Source organism: Myotis myotis, unplaced genomic scaffold, assembly GCF_014108235.1.
Source record: "Myotis myotis isolate mMyoMyo1 unplaced genomic scaffold, mMyoMyo1.p scaffold_m19_p_11, whole genome shotgun sequence".
NCBI classification, from domain to species: Eukaryota; Metazoa; Chordata; class Mammalia; order Chiroptera; family Vespertilionidae; genus Myotis; species Myotis myotis.
In genome coordinates, this window is record NW_023416315.1 from 46,967,537 (window position 1) to 46,989,795 (window position 22,259).

At 34.5% G+C, this 22,259-nt stretch overlaps 1 protein-coding gene across 3 annotated transcripts in view; it reads left to right on the forward strand.

Moving 5' to 3' along the window:
- The window catches only part of SEMA3C (semaphorin 3C), a 168,661-nt gene that overhangs the window by 79,843 nt on the left and 66,559 nt on the right, over nt 1-22,259 (forward strand). For all 3 annotated transcript variants that reach the window (XM_036328351.1, XM_036328349.1, XM_036328350.1), the window contains exons 3-8: nt 587-747; nt 1,848-1,910; nt 9,581-9,700; nt 12,260-12,350; nt 16,816-16,935; nt 18,353-18,495. In XM_036328351.1, the coding sequence (XP_036184244.1) occupies nt 587-747; nt 1,848-1,910; nt 9,581-9,700; nt 12,260-12,350; nt 16,816-16,935; nt 18,353-18,495 (698 nt within the window). The remainder of the gene's footprint in view (nt 1-586; nt 748-1,847; nt 1,911-9,580; nt 9,701-12,259; nt 12,351-16,815; nt 16,936-18,352; nt 18,496-22,259) is intronic.

Genomic DNA, 22,259 nt, shown 5'->3' on the forward strand with positions numbered 1-22,259 from the left:
ACATGAACTTTTAAATGACATTAACTTTTTATGGAGTATACTGGGGGAAAAATAGGTGTCTTTTTAAGTAATTTATCAAAAAAACATATTGAACTGGTTAGAATTATGTTGAGGGAGTAAGGTAAATATTTAGAGCAGGAAATAATTCTAAAATGATATACTGAGTCCAACAATAAAACATTAAGACAAACTAGGAAGACATTCACACTGCCATTGTTTGTTTGTTTGTTGAGCTTTTATTTGTGTTTCAATCTGCTAACTTACTATATATTTTTGGCTAATCTGTTTGAACTAGTTGATATGACATCCAGAAATAAAACTCAATTGAGATTCTTACAAAATGTGAATAATTTTGTAATCAATGTCATCACCATAAACTTTAAAATTGCATTTATTGATTTATGTTTTATTTCAGAGACGATGAATAAAAATATCCACTGAAATAACTCTAATTTATAATTAATTTATTATTGTAGGAGGAAAATTTATCGTTACGGTTTTGGTAAATATTTCTGTAAGATAATTTTTATTAAAATAATAGACCATTGAACCATGTCTATTTTCACTGTGTTGTTCACTATTTCAGAGCTTCGAGAAACCAAGACCTCTGAGTACTTCAGCCTGTCTCACCACCCTTTAGACTATAGGATATTATTAATGGATGAAGATCAGGACCGGATATATGTGGGCAGCAAAGATCACATTCTTTCCTTGAATATTAACAATATAAGTCAAGAAGCTTTGAGTGTAAGTGTATTACTTTCATGAGGGCAATGTTGACCTCTTACTTGCTTTTTTCTTTAAAGACTTAAAATACAATAATAAATTATGTATTTCATTAGAACAATAGAAAATACCAGTTGCATGTTTATATGTAATTGGAAGTTCGTATTTATTTAATGGACTGAAAATATATAATCAATTCAATTTTCTTTGTCTAGTTTTATAATTTAAACAATCTAAAATCTGAAGCTAACTGAGAAAACACTTCCTGTTTATACATATATAGAACGAGAAAAAGAAAAGACTAGAATATAGCATGAAAAAAAATAGTCGGATTAAAGGAAGACCTACCTTGTCATTTATTTGTAATTCAGCAAGTCCTTGGAAGGAACACAATTATTAAATGCACTATTCTTTGAACAAATGTAGCCCATATTTGTCATTCTGTTTCACAACAAGGAAATAAATTGAGACTCACTGGAGTAAAGAAATAAAAGTAGATTCATTATAAATTTATTACAGAAAGGAGATTTCTGGACTTGTTATTTTAAAAATGGACAGCAGACAAAGAAATAATCTTCACTACCAGACCTGAGCCAAGGCAACAACGACTTGGAATGCTAGGACAGTATTTCAGAGCAGGAGCCTTTTGGATTCTATCCAAGCTATTTTAACTGTGGATGTGCCTAGGTGCCCATTTTAATTAAATCCACCAGCCTAGCTTGTAGTTTTCTCAAAATAATATTAAACTGAGATTGGAATATAAATGTAAATTCATTGTGATATAAGCAGTTGGAAAAAGTGTACTATAAATAAAAAAGAGGAAATATACCTTATATTGTGCACATTAATAATGACCTCATTTTAATATAATAGCATTAGTAAGGGGGCATATATTAAAGTGCTTTTGTTAAAAGAAAGATTGATGGAAAGAATAAAAACATAAGTCTTACAATAAAATTTTAAAATCCATATTCATTTAAGTTCATAAAATGAAAGAAGATAGAATTTTGTAGAAATACGAAACATCTTAAAGAAATCTGTTAACATAAAGTAAATGACAAGCACTGAGCTGTCCTATGTACAGTGAGATTTATGCAATCTATATTTTCCTTTCTGAGCAGGTTTTCTGGCCAGCATCTACAATCAAAGTCGAAGAGTGCAAAATGGCTGGCAAAGATCCCACAGTGAGTGCTTTAAAAAAAAACCCAAACCTTAAATATTTGGTCTTCAAATCCATGTATCTTGAGTGCAGCCAGGAGTGAGACAACGGGTGTTGGTGTTTTAAATCCTCTGCTGGACACATGGTAAAAAATGTAAATACAGAAAGATTGGAACTCTTAAACATTGTAATTTAGGAATTCCTGACTGGGTAAAACTTTCTTGACTTGCTTTCATTATTGCACCCTGACACTTTTCATGATGAATTTCAGTAATAACCCCTGTTCCAAGTGGATCCAACCTGTGGAATTCTCAGGAGGCTGCTGGAATAATGATAATGCAAGACTCTGGGCCAACTCCCAGATACCATGTGGGCTTTTCCTAAGAAAGATTCTCAGCAGAAGGGTTGTGGTTAGCCAGCACATTCCAGAGGCGTAAATCACCAGTGATGACTGGTATCTTTGTTAATTAAAAATAACCATAGAAACAAAATTGAGACAGGTATAAATATCAATAGATTGTCAATGTGAGGCACTAGAAACAATTGTAAAAATTATGTTACTTTAGGTAAGAGTCCAGAGTCAAGGAATAAATCTATATTGATTGCTGCTAACGACTTGCTGAAACTGACAGATTATGCTTTTTTTTTTAAATTAATGCTCACCCCAGGATATATTTTCCACTGAGTTTTAGAGACAGTGGAAGGGAGGGAGAGAGGGAGGGAGAGAAAGAGAACATCAATTTGAGAGAAACACATTTATTCGGGTCGAGCCCATGACCCTCCCACTGAGACACACTGGCCAGGACTGACAGATTATTCTTGAATATTATAAAATAAATACAGGAAAAAATATCTAATGTGCACAAGACATTTAATGTTTATAATGAAGCATATATGTCATTTCACCTTCTTATTTCAAATCATGAAAAAAATAACATAATAGATCCAAGTATCAAAATTACTTACTCTTATATTAATAACTTGGTAGCCCGGCTGGTGTGGCTCAGTGGTTGAATGTTGACCTATGACCCAGGAGGTCAGGGTTCAATTCCTGGTCAGGGCACATGCCCAGGTTGAGGACTCTATCCCCAGTAGGGAGCATGCAGGAGGTAGCTAATCCATGATTCTCTGACATTATTGATGTTTCTCTCTCTTCCTCTTCTTTCCTCTCTCCGATATACATTTTTTAAAAGATATTTAACAAAAAGAAGTTTCTTTTTTTTTAATCATCACCAAAGGACATGTTTATTGATTTTAGAGAGAGAGGGAGAGCGAGAGAGAGACAGAGAGAAAGGGAGAGACATTGATGTGAGAGGTAAACTTCAATCAGTTTCCTCCTGTTTGCACCCCCACCTGGGATTGAAAGTGCAATCTAGGTATGTGCCCTGACTTGGAATCAGACCTGCAACCTTTTGATGTATGGGACAATCCTCCAACCAACTGAGCCACCCAGCCAGGGCAGAAGTTTCTTTAGATAATTCATTCTTTCAATCATTTTTCAACAAATACTGATACCTACTATGCATCTGGCATAATGTTAATTACTAGAGATACAATTTTCTGCTAAAATAGACATATTTGACTCTCATAAACTTTATTACCTTGTTGGAGAAGTCAACATCCTATATAATAAAAGACTAATATGCAAATTGACTGAATGGTGGAACGACCGGTTGCTATGACGGGCACTGACCACCAGGGGGCAGACGCTCAATGCCGGAGGGAGTGCCCACAGGGAGAGGCCACTCAGCCAGAAGCTGGGCTCAAGGCTGGTGAATGCAGCAGTGGTGTCGGGAGTGCCAATGACCCCTCGAGGGATGTCCACCTGCCGGCTTTGGCCTTCATGGGGAGCGGGCCTAAGCCAGCAAGCGGACATCCCTCGAGGGGTCCCAGGCTGCGAGAGGGCAGAGGCCGGGCTGAGCGACCCCTCCCTCCCCTCTAGTTAATTTAATAAGCATGGAAATACATCCTGATTCAGGAGTGAGATTGAAATATGGTGATTGGGTAGCAAACTAATAAATGTATACACACACACACACACACAATCAGGTCTAAGGTCAAATAACAGTCTTGACTTAATGTTGACTAAACACTTACCATTGTACATGTAGCATTCATTATAAGTATAGAGGTAAGAAATGCTGATTTTAGGAGAGAAGGCTGTGCGCTGAGCCTTGGTAATAAGTACTTCAGAGATTCACCAGATTGGTTCAAAGAAAGAAAGACTAAATAACCCTTGTGGAAGAAGAAAGTGTGGAAATGAGCTTTTTGTTTTCATTGACTCTTAATAGTCCCAGGTTTCAGGTTCTAAAAAGGTCAGGCTCAGTGCAGGTCCGTGGAAGAACCTGGAATGTTGAATCTCCAGGTCTCAACTGGAAGGTGTTCTTGGCAAGAGCTCACCAGGAGTGGCTCAGCAATGGTCTCACTTTTTCAGTTTCATAACTCTCCTTATAAGAGAAATTTAAAAGTGGGCAGAAGGAGCTTGCAGGAGCATTTTTGCTACCCATAGGATTTTGTAGACCACTTTCTGGAGGGGAAAATCCAGGAAAATGTGGAAAAACATTTGTAAGAATATTATAATAGCCTTCTAGGGAGTGAGTAGAATGAAGTATACTTTTGTGGGGTATACTTTTTTGTCCCCTGAAGCTATTATGTCAATAATTATGCATGAATGAAACTATTTTCTTTCATTCTCTAATGTAGAGATTTTTTCCACTAATGCGTATCTGATCATGAGTTGCTTTTTGCCACAGTAATATCCTGTGGCTATAATTACTGGATTTAATTGTCCTTTGTTCAAAAAGATTTTCATTTCCCATTTATACAGGATATGTAGGATTTGGATACCTTTGCACGTTCTTGTTCCAAAACTTGCTGTTGATTTTCTAAAGAATCTTAGCTAAGTCATTAAATTTCTTTCTCTCTTTGGCAAAATTAAAAGGCTCTGTTATTTGCTCTCTTGTAATTAAAAGTCATTAGATAAAATCTTCAATACATGCTTATGTTTTCCCATAGTTTTGTCATACTGTAATGTCATTCATAGATATCTTTAAATTCTGCTTTAGAGCCAATTAGTATACACAATGTAAGTAACTGGTGGAGGGTTCTGTTCTAGTACTGCCAAAATTGTTGGGTCCTGGGAAATAACAATCAAACTAATGCTTTCAAATAAATGCTCTGTCTGTGCTAAATAAGAGAATGTTTGACAAATCCATCTCATTTCATACATCCAAGATACCTACAGAGAAGCATGCTTTAATCAGACCAAAGGAAAAAGAATTGTAGGCGGAAAAATAATAGTCCCTCTCCACCCCCCACCCCCATTGCATAGTATGGACCATGAAAAGTCAATATTTTTAATACCCTATTCATCTGTGCTCCAGAATATATTTTAGAAACGTCTGTTTTTAAATTATGCAACTAATATATGTTTAATATAGAAATTTTTAAAGACCAAGAAAAGCATATAGCACACAGTAAATACTATATTTCTGTTAAGTAAATAAAATAAATTCACAATCCAAATATAATAAATTAAAAATTGGGGTATATTATTTCAGCATTTTATTAATATATTTTTATTGATTTCAGAGAGAAAGGGAGAGGGAGAAAGAGATAGAAACATCAATGATGAGAGAGAATCATTAATCAGCTGCCTCCTGCAACGTCCCCGACTGGGGATCGAGCCCACAACCTGGGCATGTGCCCTTGACAGGAATCGAATCCAGGACCCCTCAGTCTGCAGGCCGATGCTCTATCTATCCACTGAGCCACACCAGCTAGGGCTATTTCAGCATTTTATTACATGACATATATAGTATATGAATAAAAGGACATTATATTCTGCATAATGTTAGCAGCCTGATTTTTCATTTTACATTTAACATTTTACCAGAAAATACTTTCAAAATAGAGTTAAACAATTAAAAGAAAGCATGCATGGTGCTGAATTTCACTGAAGTCTTGTTCCCCAAACCTTTCATGGATGCCTGTTATGGTGAGGGCCTATATACTAAGCTCTGTGCAGGACAAATGCCCTATTTACTTCACAGGTTTGTATTGGCAGTTGGAATTGAAAATGTGTGTGAAAGAGTCTAATATTTAACCCAGTGTATATTTATTTGCCAGAAACTATTCCAAGTGCTTTATTATTATACAGGGTGTGGCAAAAGTAGGTTTACAGTTGTGATCAAGAAAAACAGTTTATTCTTGTATTACTATTTAATTAACTATTGTATATCTTCCATATAAACAACTGTAAACGTACTTTTGCCTCTATATTGCTCACAACAAATACTATCATCACCATTCGTAGATAAAAAGATTGAAGCACAGAGAAATTACATAAATGCCTCAAGTTCAAACGGCTAGTTAAAGATAAAGACAGATTTTTTAATAGCTCTGAGATTTGTATACCTAAATCCACTCTCTATGCCAGCTAAAGATTATGGCATGATGCCCGGCTGGCATGGCTCAGTGGTTGTCAACCTATGAACCAGGAGATCATGGTTTGATTCCCAGTCAGGGCACATGCTTGGGTTGAGGGCTTGGTCTCCAGTGTAGGGCATACAGGTGGCAGCTGATAAATGATTCTCTCTCATTATTGATGTTTCTCTCGTTCTCCCTCTCCCTTCCTCTCTAAAAAAAAAAAATACACACACACACACACACACACACACACACTATGGCATGATGACAGACGAACTCTAATTGTCTTGTTTCATCAGACAATAATCCTCTGTCTCTTCTAGGCACTATTCACCAAGTAAGTCCTGCACTGCCTTGCCTGTTTTTAATTCATGCTCTGCTGTTTTTGTTGGAACATTCTTTCCTTATGCTTTTGCCTGTCAAAATCTCTAGCTCATTCTGCAATGACACCCCCTTCAAACCTTTACACCAAGTTCCGCATTACTCATTCTCTTCTTTCCTTCTATAGCACCTTTTGAAAAATATAACCCTATTACAGCATCTACTATAGCCTGAAAGTAGGAATTGAATCTATTATTTCCAGTGTTGTCAGTACTATGTACAGTGCTTGCACTGAGTGTATAAATATTTGCTGAATGAAATGGTCTAGGTCAGAAATAATGTATTCAGAAACTAAGGCAGAACAATGGAAATGGAAATGACCTAGAACATGATTTTCAATAATTAACTCAACTGCTTTGTTTTTCCTTTGGGGTTTTTCTCTATAAGGGAAGGTTGGAGGGGTACACTGAGCATCACCAGAGAGCATGGGAATCTGTCTCATGGTTAGTCAACCCCTTCCTATAGAAAAGCTGGGTGGTGGAGGGCGGGGTGTTTCAAGAGCCAGCTCAGTTACTTATTAAACCTAGAGCATTTCATTTAACCTCTTTGAAATTCAATTTCCTTATCACCAGAATGGCACTAATACTTTAATTGGAACACTGTTGTAAAGATTAAAAACAACATCAAAGGAAGAGCTCTTTAAACATTAGTAACAGTTATAAAAACTCCCTTCTAATAACTATAGATTCCAAACACAATTACAGATTTTTTTATATATATATTTTATTGATTTTTTACAGAGAGGAAGGGAGAGAGATAGTTAGAAACATCGATGAGAGAGAAACATCGATCAGCTGCCTCCTGCACATCTCCTACTGGGGATGTGCTCGCAACCCAGGTACATGCCCTTGACCGGAATCGAACCTGGGACCTTTCAGTCCGCAGGCCGACGCTCTATCCACTGAGCCAAACCGGTTTCGGCCACAATTACAGATTTTGAAGAGGTTAAAAATACAAGATGTGTTAGACACATCTGTGTTTGAAAATCTGCTTTACCCTTTTCTAGCTATATATCCTCAGGCAAGTTAACTAAAAATGTTCTAAGCTTTATTTTTCTAAAAGCGGTTGAGTTGTAAAAAAAAAAAAAAAAAGTGAATGTTAAGTGCCTAAGTAGCATATAATATGCTAAATAAATGTGAGATATAAAGGTAAAAAAAAATCAAACCTCCTGGGAATTAAAAGAGGCTAAATATATGAAATGATTATTCCACTGTCTGCCACATAATAAATTCTCAACAATTACTAGCCATAATAAACATATCAATGTATCTAATATGTAGATATAAAATACATAAGTATAAACTGTATTTGAAATATAAAAGAAATATTAGTGACTTTTAACTAATACCAGTAATTCATGATGGTAAATGGCCTACAAAACTCCAGAGGAGACAGACATAACCTATTATTAATAGAGTTGGGTTGAGTTCATGTCTTATGGAAAAATAGTATATACAGAACCCCAGAATGACTAACTTTGAATGTGAAAAAAATAAACACCAGTCTCATTGCTCACAGATACCCTTAACATAGACATATTATATACACACCATACATCGTCTATGCTTTTTCTCCAGAGAAACACATTATCATCTGCAGTTATATAGTCAATTTCCAGGAACCTCTATAAACAGGTGTCAAGATACTGTGACATTATATATTTAACAAAAATCTTTAATGTCTTAAAATAAAAATAAACTGTGTAGTCTGGTCTGTAAGGTTTAATTTTTTGACAGCAAAAGTTAATGATTGATTATTTGATAATAAAAACCTATAATAGAAACATGTGTAGAAAATTACTACATATAAAAATAAGCATATACTTACTATCAAGTAATAATGAATATGAAAGGAGGAAATGATGGAAAATATAAAATAACATTGACTTTAAATGTAACTTCCTTTTTAGTAAAATTTGTGTTTTTACTTTACTAATAATGTAAGTAATGCATGTACATTATAAACAATAAATAAAATACATGATACCTAGAAGAGAGTATAAAAGAACACCTATGGTCTCTGACCACCCCTGGGAAAACCACTGATATCTTTTCATATATTTTTATTAAAATACTTATCTTTGATTTGTAACATTATTTTTAATAATGTTCTTTGAGAGAAAAAGTAACTGTGAAGGGAACAACATGTAATCTCAGGCTGGATTAATTTGTAGTCAGCAAAGGATAGTGAGCCTGGTAAACACAGAGCATGCAATGGTCCCTTCAGTGACAGATATGCATTTGGTGATGGCCATATTTATGTACTTCTGCAAGGCCATAGTCAGCTTATAATTACTATAATGATTTTTTGTTGTTGAGAGAATAAATGACAATATCTAATGATTGGACTGGGAACAGGTGAGAAAGGAGATTTTGAAGAAAGTATTTTAGGGGGTTACGGGCAGAGAGAGAGAAATTACATCATTTTTCATAGAAAGCAATAAGTTTGGCATTTCCTTCAAGGTTTGTTTTATTCACCAATTGTAAAGGCCAATAGTGCTTGCCATTGTGTACTAAAGGTAGTACAGGCCTTGTATAAGCACATCTCACTTAATTCATGTTTATACAAAATGTGTATGTGTGTGTATGTTTTGAAGAAAATTTGAGGAAACAATTTGCTGTACTTCATCTTGGGTAAAAATTAAGTTCATTAAGTTTCAGAAAATAAAAACTTACAGAAGAGAAATATGGGAGAGATATTCATTTTACTCATTATCTAAGTTGGCCTACCGTCCACCCAAAAGAAAGCAGTGGTGTAAACAATGTGGTTCTCTTACTATCTCCGAACATGTGAGAGCAGAAAGAAAAATTCAAAGCAAAGGTTCACAGTGACACTTAGTAATAGCAATAAAATCGTTACTAAGCGCTTCTTTACCTATTCTTTTAGCATGGCTGTGGGAACTTCGTCCGTGTAATTCAGGCGTTCAACCGCACTCATCTGTATGTTTGTGGGAGTGGTGCTTTCAGCCCAGTCTGTACTTATTTGAACAGAGGGAGGAGATCAGAGGTGAGTGTAACATTTTTTTCATTCTTTGTTCTGCTTAGTGTCAAAGGTTGCTTAAAACTGTATTTTAGAGTTAAATCTTGGAAATATCAATAGTCATAAAAAAGTTTCAAGCCCTGTAAACACAAAATATATTACATTTTGTTTCTGGCCATCAGGTTACTTAAAATACAGCCTTTTGCCTTTAAACATTTTATATATATATATATATATATATATATATATATATATATATATATATACACACACACACACACACACACACACACATACGCACACACACACACACACACACACACACACACATATATATAATCTGAATGGAAATGCTGCAAAAGATAAAGGGAAAAATGGTGTGGCTTCATAATTATTTAGAATGTAAGGTATTGATAATATTAATGCAAATTATAGAAATATTATACTACACATTCACTTTCTCAAATCTATTTTAAACAATTTCTTATTTACGTTTCAATTTTAATAAACTTTTATGAGCTACACACCTGTAAGTGCCAGCCGAAGAGAACTTTATATAATTAATAAATCATACTTTCATTTAGAGTAACATTGGTCTATGAGGGTTTTCTAGCCTTATTCTTACATTGGTTAAAATGATTTGGGGGTATTTGAATAAAAGTATCTTCTGAGAGTAAATATACAGCTAATGTACAGTCAAATATGTGGCTGGTTCAACTTCACCTGTGATATTTAAGACTGTGTTTATCCCAGTTTACAATTATTGACTAAGGAAACAATTCATTAGGCCCAAAGAGATTTTCCGGATTCTTTTAGTCAAACATGTCGTATTTAATATAAATATTTTAAAAACTGAATTATTTCATAATATCTTGCTTTGATTTTATTATGCATCTTAAGCCTTGAAAGTCTAGTTCTTAATGTCTAAATTCAATTTTACAGATTAGAATTGTAAAAAAAAGATTAAATGTTGCTACTGATATATCTTAGGTTCGTTTTTCTTTAACAAAGGTTAATCTGCTTTAGTATGAATATAATTGAATAATCTCTCTGTATTCCTTTATTATTAATTTTTTCATGTATGTAACTTATACATATATATATATATCTTTTGTTGAATAAAAAAATCACTTAAAAATAACTGAGTAATTATCACTTGAACCCATGTTGATGCACCTCCAAGTGGTTCAAAACAAGATGAAATATTAAAGTTCTTAAATGTAAAGCTATGCTTCTTGGAAGAGTACAGTTGGCTGCATTGAGCTTGTCATTAGAACCACATGCCTGTGATCAACTGATAAATAAACTGCTGCCCTAGACGTCTGCAATCTGTCAGACCCTTTACTGAAGACTGCACAGTCACTGCAGAGGCCACCAATAGCACAGCACTTTTCAGAGCACACGTTTCAAATGAAATCATTTCCCATGTAGAGATTGCCCACTATGCACTTCAAGGCTTAAATGCAAAAGTCAGTAAAAAAAACAAATCTCATATGGAAAGCCAGCATGGAATGAATTTTAATCACTTTATCAAATATGAACTACTATAGTCTCGTTTCAAGAAAATCTATTTAAAAGGGGAAGCATGTCCATTAATTAATATGTGAACATTTAAAAGTCAACGTAAGTATGGAACGGGTTATGAATTTTAATCTTTTTAATACTTTCCTTAGTAGTCAAGTTAAAGGGTTTCATCATAATATTGTATTTATATACATATCTAGAGTAAATATGGAATGCAATTTTATCAGGATAATTTTGAAAAACCTTAGCTTGACACCCAAGGACTGCCATCATCTAATGCAACCAACAAAAGTGATCATCTTTTTCTTAGAATTTTAGTAGTCACTTTTACTAACTTACCTAGAAAAAAAAATAAGTATACCAACAAGATGTTCTCTCTCACTGAAGCTGCACTGGTCATTACTGAAATCTTTGCTCATAGTCCCTGGGCTGCCCTAGTCCCATTCCTTGCTTAATGTTTTTCCTAAGCACTGCGCATCATCTAACAGACTTATATTTTATATATTTATTCTCTTTATATTTTATATATACCTATTTATATTCTCCCTCAGTATATCATAAATTACTTGAAGGCAAAGATGTTTGTCTATTTTGTTTACTGTATCCCTAATGTATTGTCAGTGCCTGGCACAGAGTAGATGGTCAATATATTTTGTTAAATAAATAAATAATAAAACATTTTAATCTAAATTATGAATTATTGCTTAACTTAGTATAATGATGTACATAACAAAATTAAGTGGTAACAAATTTTATTTTTAAAACAGTCTTATTGTAATTTTAAGTGGGTTTTAATAATGTTGCTTTGAGGAAAACTTGTTGGATCAGCTTTATGGGGAGTGTAATAGAATGAGAATTTGATCTACTAAGGTTAGTTTGTAATTCATAGATGCATTTGTCTACAGGCCAAGAAATTCTTAATACAGTGAATTGGGCAGGCATAAGCAACCAAGTATAAAGCTTATTATTTATGGTGATGCTTTGTTTTACTAAAGGCCGATTGGTTAACTAAATATGATGTTATTTATTATTACTGTCTTTTAATTTTTATCTACAATAAAGGACCAAGTTTTCATGATTGACTCCAAGTGTGAATCTGGAAAAGGACGCTGCTCTTTCAACCCCAATGTGAACACAGTATCTGTTATGATCAGTAAGTGAAAAATAAAGGAGGCAGTGAGAAATAGAAAATAAGGAAATTAAGGAAAAATAATTCATGACATGGTATGCCCATTTTTGATAATTGTATGGATGATAGTACATGAGTAAAATAATAGGAAGAAAGGTTTATGCTGAGAAATAGAAATTTTAGTTTCTCATGTTCAGGAATATTCATAATAAGCATGCATTTTTTCATTGAACACAACAATGCTCTCATTCCCAGAGCAAGTCAGCCATTTACAAAAAGCATGCATGTGTGTGTGTGTGTGTGTGTGTGTGTGTGTGTGTGTATATATATAATAAAGTAATTTTCAATGTTTCCTATAGTTATTTTTCTAGTATTAAATATACCCACTTTCCTCATGTTTTAGTAATCTTTTACAAATTATTAAAAATGATCTTACTCGCCAAAACCGGTTTGGCTCAGTGGATAGAGCGTCGGCCTGCGGACTCAAGGGTCCCGGGTTCGATTCCGGTCAGGGGCATGTGCCTGGGTTGCGGGCACATCCCCAGTGGGGGGTGTGCGGGAGGCGGCTGATCGATGTTTCTCTCTCATCGATGTTTCTCACTCTCTATCTCTCTCCCTTCCTCTCTGTAAAAAATCAATAAAATATATTAAAAAAAAATGATCTTACTCTCTGATGAAAGACTAACAAAGTACATGGGTTAGCCAAATATATTCTTATGGATTGTCTAGAAGTTGCTATACTAAAACAAGAGCTGGTGGTAAAATCGCTTTTCTATTTTCTCATTTTCCATAAAATATATCAGTTAAGTAGCAGGCCCAATTGCTTGCTGCTACGTAAGTTGACAAATCAATGTCTTTGAGTCTCAATCATCGAATGCCTTTCTATAACTCACTTAAAAGACATTCCCTTCTGGTCCGTTACGACACTTCTAGAATACATCTGGTTTAACATGAATTGACTGTAAGGACAAATCGGGGATCCCAGTGCCAACTATACAGTAGATGCTCTCCCCTGTTTGCTTCCTGTATGTGTTGCCGATAGTAAAATTATACCATTTGACAAGAGAACAGGTGGAAAAATAATTATTGTGGTCACAGTGCTTTACTTTGATTCATTTAAAGAGGCAACACATCGTGCTCATATCTGGAAACTAAATTAAGACAGGTACATCTAGCACTGACTAAAATGTGGCCTTGGAAGTTATCCAGTGAATTATTTCCATATGGTCATTCAAATTGGACAAAGAGGAAATGAAAGTATATAATTACGACAAAAAAAATTAGAAACCTTTGAAACCACAAGATATCCAAATATGTCTGATGCAAGGACTTTTCAGATAAGTTTCTAAATATTTCATAGCAGTGTCTCAAAAAGAGTATTTTTTTAAATACTTTAGAAATTCTAATATTACATGTATATATATATACTAGTTAAATATATAGAGTTTTCATTCATTTCAAGCTAAATGCTATGCTATGGAAATAAATTTCAAAGATTAGCACTAATACTATAGTTTTATCTCATCAAATATAGTTTAGAACAGTAAGGGTTAGAACAAGGCATTATGAATCTTAGTGTTAAAATATGATAAGCCATTTAATAGTTTTGCCTTTAGAGACTTGGATATTTTTACAAAATTGAATTTAAGTGGCCTTCATTTTTTAAGGACCTGAGACTTCAATTCTTATGCTGATGTTTCTATATTGCCTTTTAATACTTTGATCAACATTATAATTTATACTATCACTGAAATTCATTAAACTGAAATCAGCCCAGCTGATGGGGCTTGGTGGTTGAGCGTTGACCTATGAACCAGGAGGTCACAGTTCATTCAATTCCTGGTCAGGGCACATGCCCAGGTTGTGGGCTCAATTCCCAGTGTGGGATGTGCAGAAGGCAGCCGATGAATGAAACTCTCTCAGCATTGATGTTTCTATCTCTCTCTTCCTCTCCCTTCCTCTCTGAAATCGACAAAAATATATTTTAGGAGAGAAAACCTGAAACCAAAATGAGCATGAAGCTTGATAAGCTTATATTTATAATTTTATTTGTTCTATTGATTATTTCTTTAAAATCATCTCCATTGTCATCTCCAATATTGTATAATAGATCTGTATAGTCCTCTCATTTTGCTATACAGTGTTTGATCATTTCTGTTCAACTGCAATCCACTAAATAACACATATTTGTTAAAATATTCCAAGAAACATTGTGAATTTTAATTCCAAATTTCACAATGTGGTTGTGACATCCAACCAGATATGTATGTTTAGTGTTCTTTTGCTATTTTTAGTTATTGTTGTAGCACAACAAAGAAGTCAGGTGGTATCTTTTAAGGAGCCGATCAAAAACCTCATATGGTTTTTCTGGTAGTGGAAGTGCAGTTGGAAAGCAAAATATTTTTGGATTAAAGAGAACAGGCACAAGTTTATCTTTGCATAAGTCCTACAAAGAAATCCTTCATGAAATACCCTATTCTCAAAATGCGTCCCAAAGTGACATTAATTAAATATTTCTTATACAAAATAAAGCAGGCACTTTGTTATTCCTAATTATTAAAAATTTAAGACAGGAAATGAAGTCAGTCAGACGTGCAAGCTTCCGTAACGTTTAAGACATAACTAATAAAGTGGTGTGTAATAGGATTAGACTCAGCCCTCTGCACCATACACCATCCTCCAGTATCCTTTATTTTTTCCTTCCTGGATACAGAGATGATAATTGATAGCTGTGCTAGTCAGTATATTACATAACAGAGTTTTATAACCCCCTGTTTGGAGGGTAACTGGGTATAGCTACAGTATGAAATGATTAATTGCGAAGTTATTTCAATTTAACAACCATTGTATCAACAGAATACTTGTGTAGATGCTTCATAAATGCCCACATAATTTTAAAGAAACTAAACGAAATACTTTCCTGCACTTTTTTGTTCTGTCTCTATAATCAATTTCCATGGGCTTTAGACCCCTGTGAGGAAGCCACATTGGAGACACAATACCTGCCATGCCCAATTGCTAACTTGTAGGGGTCCGTTTCATGACCTAGTGAGCACATATTAAAAACATTCCATTCTTCATTCTATCCTGGGCCAGTTGGTAGTGCTTGTTACTAAACAGTGAGCTTAGAGTGCTTCAAAATGTTCCAGTTCTGCCAAAATGACCACAATCTGAAAGTAGCCAGGAAGTAATTCTAGAACAGTAGTCGAAGAGCACAGCTGCATGGCGGTTTAGTAGGACAGACCTGATAAATTTTATCCTCTTTTAAATAGATATTTAGCTACTGTTTTATTCTCAAGTGTCACACATACCCATTCAATATCTACTCTCTTTCCTAGCATGAAAATTAATATGGATAAGCTAAATGTTAAATGTTATGTATATACAGATTAAAATGTGTTTTTGCTATCAATAATGATAATTTAATTTAAAAATATCTTTACTTTCTTGTCTCTGCATTCTATTTCTCATGGCTTATGTTAAGCCATATGTAGTTTAGTAACATAATACTATATTTTTACCATAATTTTAATATATTGTTTTGCAAATGATAATAGAGAACTTTGATTATATTGTAGCAACCTTCTAGCACTGAAAATTGAAGTGTATACTTTTAATGATGACATTATTACATCATTAATAGTATTTTGACAAATTTTAATGTTGCCTCCATGTCATTAATAATAATAAAACTATTGATCTCAATCCCTTTAGTATAATCATAGAATTTTTAATATGTGGTGAGGACTTTTGAAATCCATAATTCAGTTCCCATATTTTACAGATGAGAAGATTGTGATTCAGGGAGCTAAATGACTTAGTCCTAATTCCCAGTTTGCTAAAAATTACTGCCCAAAATATACAAAGCAAGTTTTCTGACTCTTACAGTATTTTTATTAAAACACAGTAATAATTAAGCCATTCTGTTATCTTTTATAATATGTTACATATATTATTTCTGCCATTTCTGATACACACTATAAACATAGGCATTTCGTATTATTAAGTACAGGCAGAGGAATTTTTATTTCTTCATAGAATAAAGTCATTTTGGTAACCATACAGTCAATAATGAGACCAGATTAAACTTTACCAACTTTTTATTTGGTGGATAATGTAAACCAATTAACAATTATAAACACTGTAATATGTGTACTAATCTAATTAAGCAAGTTCTCCTTGATATTTAAAATAGCCTTAAAGCCGAAACCGGTTTGGCTCAGTGGACAGAGCGTCGGCTGGAGGACTGAAGGGTCCCAGGTTCGATTCTGGTCAAGGGCATGTACCTGGGTTGCGGGCACATCCCCAGTGGGAGATGTGCAGGAGGCAGCCGATCGATGTTTCTCTCTCATCGATGTTTCTAACTATCTATCTCTCTCCCTTCCTCTCTGTAAAAAATCAATAAAATATATTTTAAAAAATAAAAATAAAAAAAAAATAAAATAGCCTTAAAAACATTTACATTGTGTTGATAATTTCTTTTACATAGATGAAGAACTTTTCTCTGGAATGTATATAGATTTCATGGGGACAGATGCTGCTATTTTTCGAAGTTTAACTAAAAGGAATGCAGTCAGAACTGATCAACACAATTCCAAATGGCTAAGTGGTAAGAAAACATTTTATACATTGTTTTAGAATTATGCTTTAGACTACTTTGTTTAGTTCCATAATAAAAATTAGGTAAAAAATGGTAAAAAGACAAAGAATTACAGGGCCTTGTCATCAGTAACAGTAATTCTGACTTTATGATTTTAAAAGTTTAGGATAAGTAAATAATTGAAGTAGTCATATTCTAACTCTTTACTAATCACCACACAATTATTATAGAATATATAAATTTTAAAAATGACAATGGTATTCATCATACATGCTTTTACACAAGAATCCTCTCTAATTGTTTAAGTGTAACATATTATAATTAAATATGTTATTTATTCATTTAGATTGTATGTGTTAATAATGTCAAAGCTAAAAGTTCTCTAAATTTATGAAGATAAAGTGAATAGGGTATATTCAGAAACTATATTTGTTTTATACTTAGATTCTAAATTATAAAACTGGTATATATTATTTTTTCATAATTTGACTAAGATTTAATAGAAATCATAGTTATGATAATTTTATGATTATCAGTATTCAGCTGCTTCCAGTTCTTAGGATCACACGGAATTCACATCATGAAAGGTGCTCATTTGACTTTAATGCACAATTTCAATGAGTTCCTGTTGTTGAGAGGAGGAAGAAACCACTGAGGTCTTTGTCATTTCACCCTGGGGGAAATGTCTAGCTCACCCAAATTTGGCAATTTACTTACCATTGCACAGTTAAGCATGAATCACCACAGTAAAGCATCTTGTTTCACTGATAGGCCAGCACAAGAAAGAGTTGATTGTCCATTTTCTTCTTCAGATTATTCCTCTGGTACATCTGGAAATAGAATATCCTAAGAGTTGTTTTGTTCTTGAAATAAGGAATTCCTCTATGTCTTCAAATGACGTCACTTTTTTCCTTGAAAAGTTTCCCTTTTATTTCATACACTGTATTTTAAGAAAAATGTGTTTTTCAGATCTTGGACTCCCAACTCCTCATTCCATTCTGCTTCGGTGAATTTGAGTTTATATGCACTAGATTGAAAACCACACTTTGAAAAACAAACCTTTTTTTCCCCCGTAAAACGACTGACTGTCAGATTCCAAGGGAAATAACTGGTAGAATAGTTTTTCAAATTTTTAAAACTCATCAGTGCACAAAGGTTTTTTTTGCATTTACTACACTTCCAGAATATATTGTAGACAGAGAAAAATAGTTTGAGCTGTCATATTATAACTATATTTTGTGGCACTTGACATTTGAAATGCGATAGGTTGTCTGAATACAATTACTGCTTTTATACTTTTTGCCTATGAACATCAAATTATTGTTTTACACCAGAGATGGAGAAACCACGTGTCTGTGGTCTACTTGGATGAACAGTAGATGGATTTTTCGCATGAATATATTATAGTCTCTGTATTTCTTTTCAGAACCTATGTTTGTGGATGCACATGTCATCCCAGATGGAACTGATCCAAACGATGCTAAGATTTACTTTTTCTTCAAGGAGAAACTGACTGACAATAGCAGAAGTACAAAACAGATTCATTCCATGATCGCTAGAATATGTCCTGTAAGTATTAACATTTTAAAATTCAATTTATGTAGCCCTAACCAGTTTTGCTCAGTGGATAGAGCGTCAGCCTGCAGACTGAAAGGTCCCAGGTTCAATTCCAGTCAAGGGCAGGTACCTTGGTTGTGGGCACATCCCCAGTAGGTGGTGTGTAGGAGGCAGCTGATCAATGTTTCTAACTCTCTATTCCTCTCCCTTTCTCTCTGTAAAAAATCAATAAAATATATTTTTTTTAAAAAATTCAATTTATTTAAACTAAAAAAATAAAGCAACCAAAAAACACCCCCCAAAACAAAAACAACAACAGAGTTCACCCATTTTAACCACTTCTACCACACCTCACTCTGTCTCTTGCAACCACTGATCTGTTCTTGTATCCATGAGCTGTTTTATTGCTTTTGTTTAGGCCACATAAAAAGGAGAGCATACATATCTGTCATTCTCTGTAGGACTTATTTTATTTAGCATAATGCGAATCTACATTATCATGAACAATAAGATTAGGCTGAATAATATTATTTCTCTGATAATTGTGTTTATATGCCTCATTTCTTTATCCATTCATTTGTTGGTAGACACTGAGGTTGTTTCACTCTCTTGGCTCTTGTAAATAATGCAATGGGGTCATATATCTTTTTGAATTAGTATTCCATTTATTCTGATAAATAACCAGAAGTGGAATTGCTAGATTATTTGATAGTTCTATTTTTAATTTTTTGAAGAATCTTCACACTATTTTCTTTTAATATATATATATGCATATATATATATATATATATATATATATATATATATATATATATATTGATTTCAGAGAGGAAGAGAGAAGGAGAGATAGATAGAAACATCAATGAGGAGAGAATCATCAATAGGCTGCCTCCTGCACACTGCCCCCTCCTCCTCCCTGGGGATTGAGCTCACACAAACCCGGCATGTGCCCTGACCAGGAATCAAACCACAACCTCCTAGTTCATGGGTTGACTGACACTCAACCACTGAGTCACACCAGTCGGGCCTTCACACTATTTTCCATATTGGTTGCAACAAATCATATTCCCACCAACAGTGCACAAGGATTCTCTTTTCTCCATATCCTTGCCAACACTTTTTATATCTTATCTTTTTAATAATAATAAAAGCATAATATGCTAATTAGACTGGACATCCTTCCAGACAAAGCCAGGGCTGTGAGGCAAGCCCGGGTCCTGGGTGCCTGCCCACGGTCAAAGGGAAGCCTTGGTCCCGGGTGCCAGAGGGAAGCCAGTGTCAGCAGCCAGGGGAAGGAAGGCCTATTCTTGCATTGGACCTCTAGTCTTTTTAATAACAGCCATTCTAACAAGTGGGAAGTGATATCTCACTGTGGTTTCAATCTGCATTTCCCTGGTAATTGGCAATGTTGTGCATCTTTTCATGAACTTGTTGGCCATCTGTATGTCTATGTCTTCTTTGATAAAATATTTATTCAGATCTTCTGCCCATTTGTAATTGATTTTTTTGTTATTAAGTTGTATGGATTCTTTATATATTTTGGATATTATCCCTTATCAGATATATGATTTACAAACTAGAGGCCCAGTGCACAAATATTTGTGCACTCGGGGGGGTGGTCCCTCAGCCCAGCCTGTGCCCTCTCACAGTCTGGGACCCCTCAGGGGATGATTATCTGCTGGCTTAGGTCCACTCCCCGGGAGATTGGGCCTAAGCTGGCAATCAGACATCCCTCTGGCAGCCCGGGAGCCCTCGCGGGATGTCCACTTGCCAGCAGGGAGCAGGCCTAAGCTGCAGTCGGACATACTTAGTGCTGCTGAGGAGGCGGGAAAGGCTCCCATCACCACCACTGTACTGGCAGCCGTCCCCCTGGCTTGTGGCTGAGCAGAGCTCCCCCTGTGAAAGCACACTGACCACCAGGGGACAGCTCCTGCATTGAGCATCTGCCCCCTGGTGGTCAGTGTGTGTCATAGTGACCAGTCATTTCTAGTCGTTCTGCTGTTAGGGTCAATTTGTATATTACCCTTTTATTATATAGGATGGTTTTTCCATTCAGTAGGTTGCCTTTTCGTTTTGTTGATAGTGTTCATTTCTGTGCAGAAGCTTTTTAGTTTGAGGTCGTTACACTTGTATATTTTTGCTTTTGTTACTTTACTTTTGGGGTCAATTTTAAAAATCATTCCCAAGACCTATGTCAAGGAACTTACCACCTATTTTCTTCTAGGATTTTTGTGGTTTATGGTATTACTTTCAAGTCTTTAATACATTTTGAGTTAAGCTTTTAAAAATATATTTTTATTGATTTCAGAGAGGAAGGGAGAGGGAGAAGAGATAGAAACATCAATGATGAGAGAGAATCATTAATTGGCTGCCTTCAGCACGCCCCCCTACTGGGGATCAAGCCTGCAACCCAGGCATGACCCCTTGACAGGAATTGGACCCAGGACTCTTCAGTCTGCAGGCCAACATACTATCCACTAAGCCAAACCACATAGGGCTTGAGTTAACTTTTTTGTATGGTGTAGGAAGTAGTCCAGTTCCTTCCTTCCTTCCTTCCTTCCTTCCTTCCTTCCTTCCTTCCTTCCTTCCTTCCTCCCTCCCTCCCTCCCTCCCTCCTTCCCTCCCTTCCTTCCTTCCTTCCTTCTTCCTTCCTTTCTTTTTTTTTTTACATGTGGCTGTTCAATTTTTCCAGTACCATTTATTGAAGAAATGATTTCCCCCCATTTTATATTTGTGACTTCTTTGTCATAAATTAATTGACCATATATGCATGGGTTTATTTCTGGGCTCTCTATTCTGTTCCATTGATCTATTCGTCTGTTTTATCCCATATCTCAGCTTTATATTACAGCTTGAAAGCTAGGATGTGATACCTCCATTTTGTTTTTCTTTCTCAAGATTGCTTTGACTATTATAATTTGAAGAAAAACTTAAAAATTAAATTATGTAATTTTTTTTCTTTTTCTAATACTTTTCTACTTTTATTATCTACTATTATAAATTAATCAAATATTAATAGGAGACATTTGAACTTAATGTTTATTCACATCTCTCATAAGAGATAAATACCATATTTCAACATAAAGTTTAATTCATAGAAATATTTTGGTTGTGGGTTTATATAAATAATTTTGATTAATTTTGCTATTTCATTTAATTATTAGTATTACAAATAGCTAAATTTTATATTATAGAAAGAAACAGAATAATTATTGTGAATAAAATATAGGGAAACTTTATTAAAATAATTACTGAGAAGCTATCTACAACAGCAAATGTAAAGGAAGGCTTTAATAAAATATAATTATAAACAGTAATCAAAATATTTTTGTTTTAACAGTAAATATATATTCAGCTCAAAAGAATCATGATATCCACTCATACAGGAGTTTTACAGGCTTTTCCTAACATTTATGATTAGCATCCTTTGTGCAGAATTATTTCTTAAAGCATTTAGTGTTTAAAATACTTCTCAATATTATACTGCTCCACTGATAGTGGAACTCACCTGCCTCTCAATCACTTGCAGTAAGGCGGCAAAGCCGGCTGAAGGAGTGGAAGGCTGCTGGGCATACAGAAAACAAACAAATATGTTATCAATAGAGACTATCGGTGAATGATCCCAATACCATTTTCCCTGTCCTATTTGGGGAAATATGTATATTAAAGCATCTGACTAGGTATACTGAGGAGTAAAGGCTAACACAGAAAAATGAAGGAGAAAATTAGAACTATTGGGGGCCATTTGGTGTTAAGTATAAATCAACTCTGCTGAC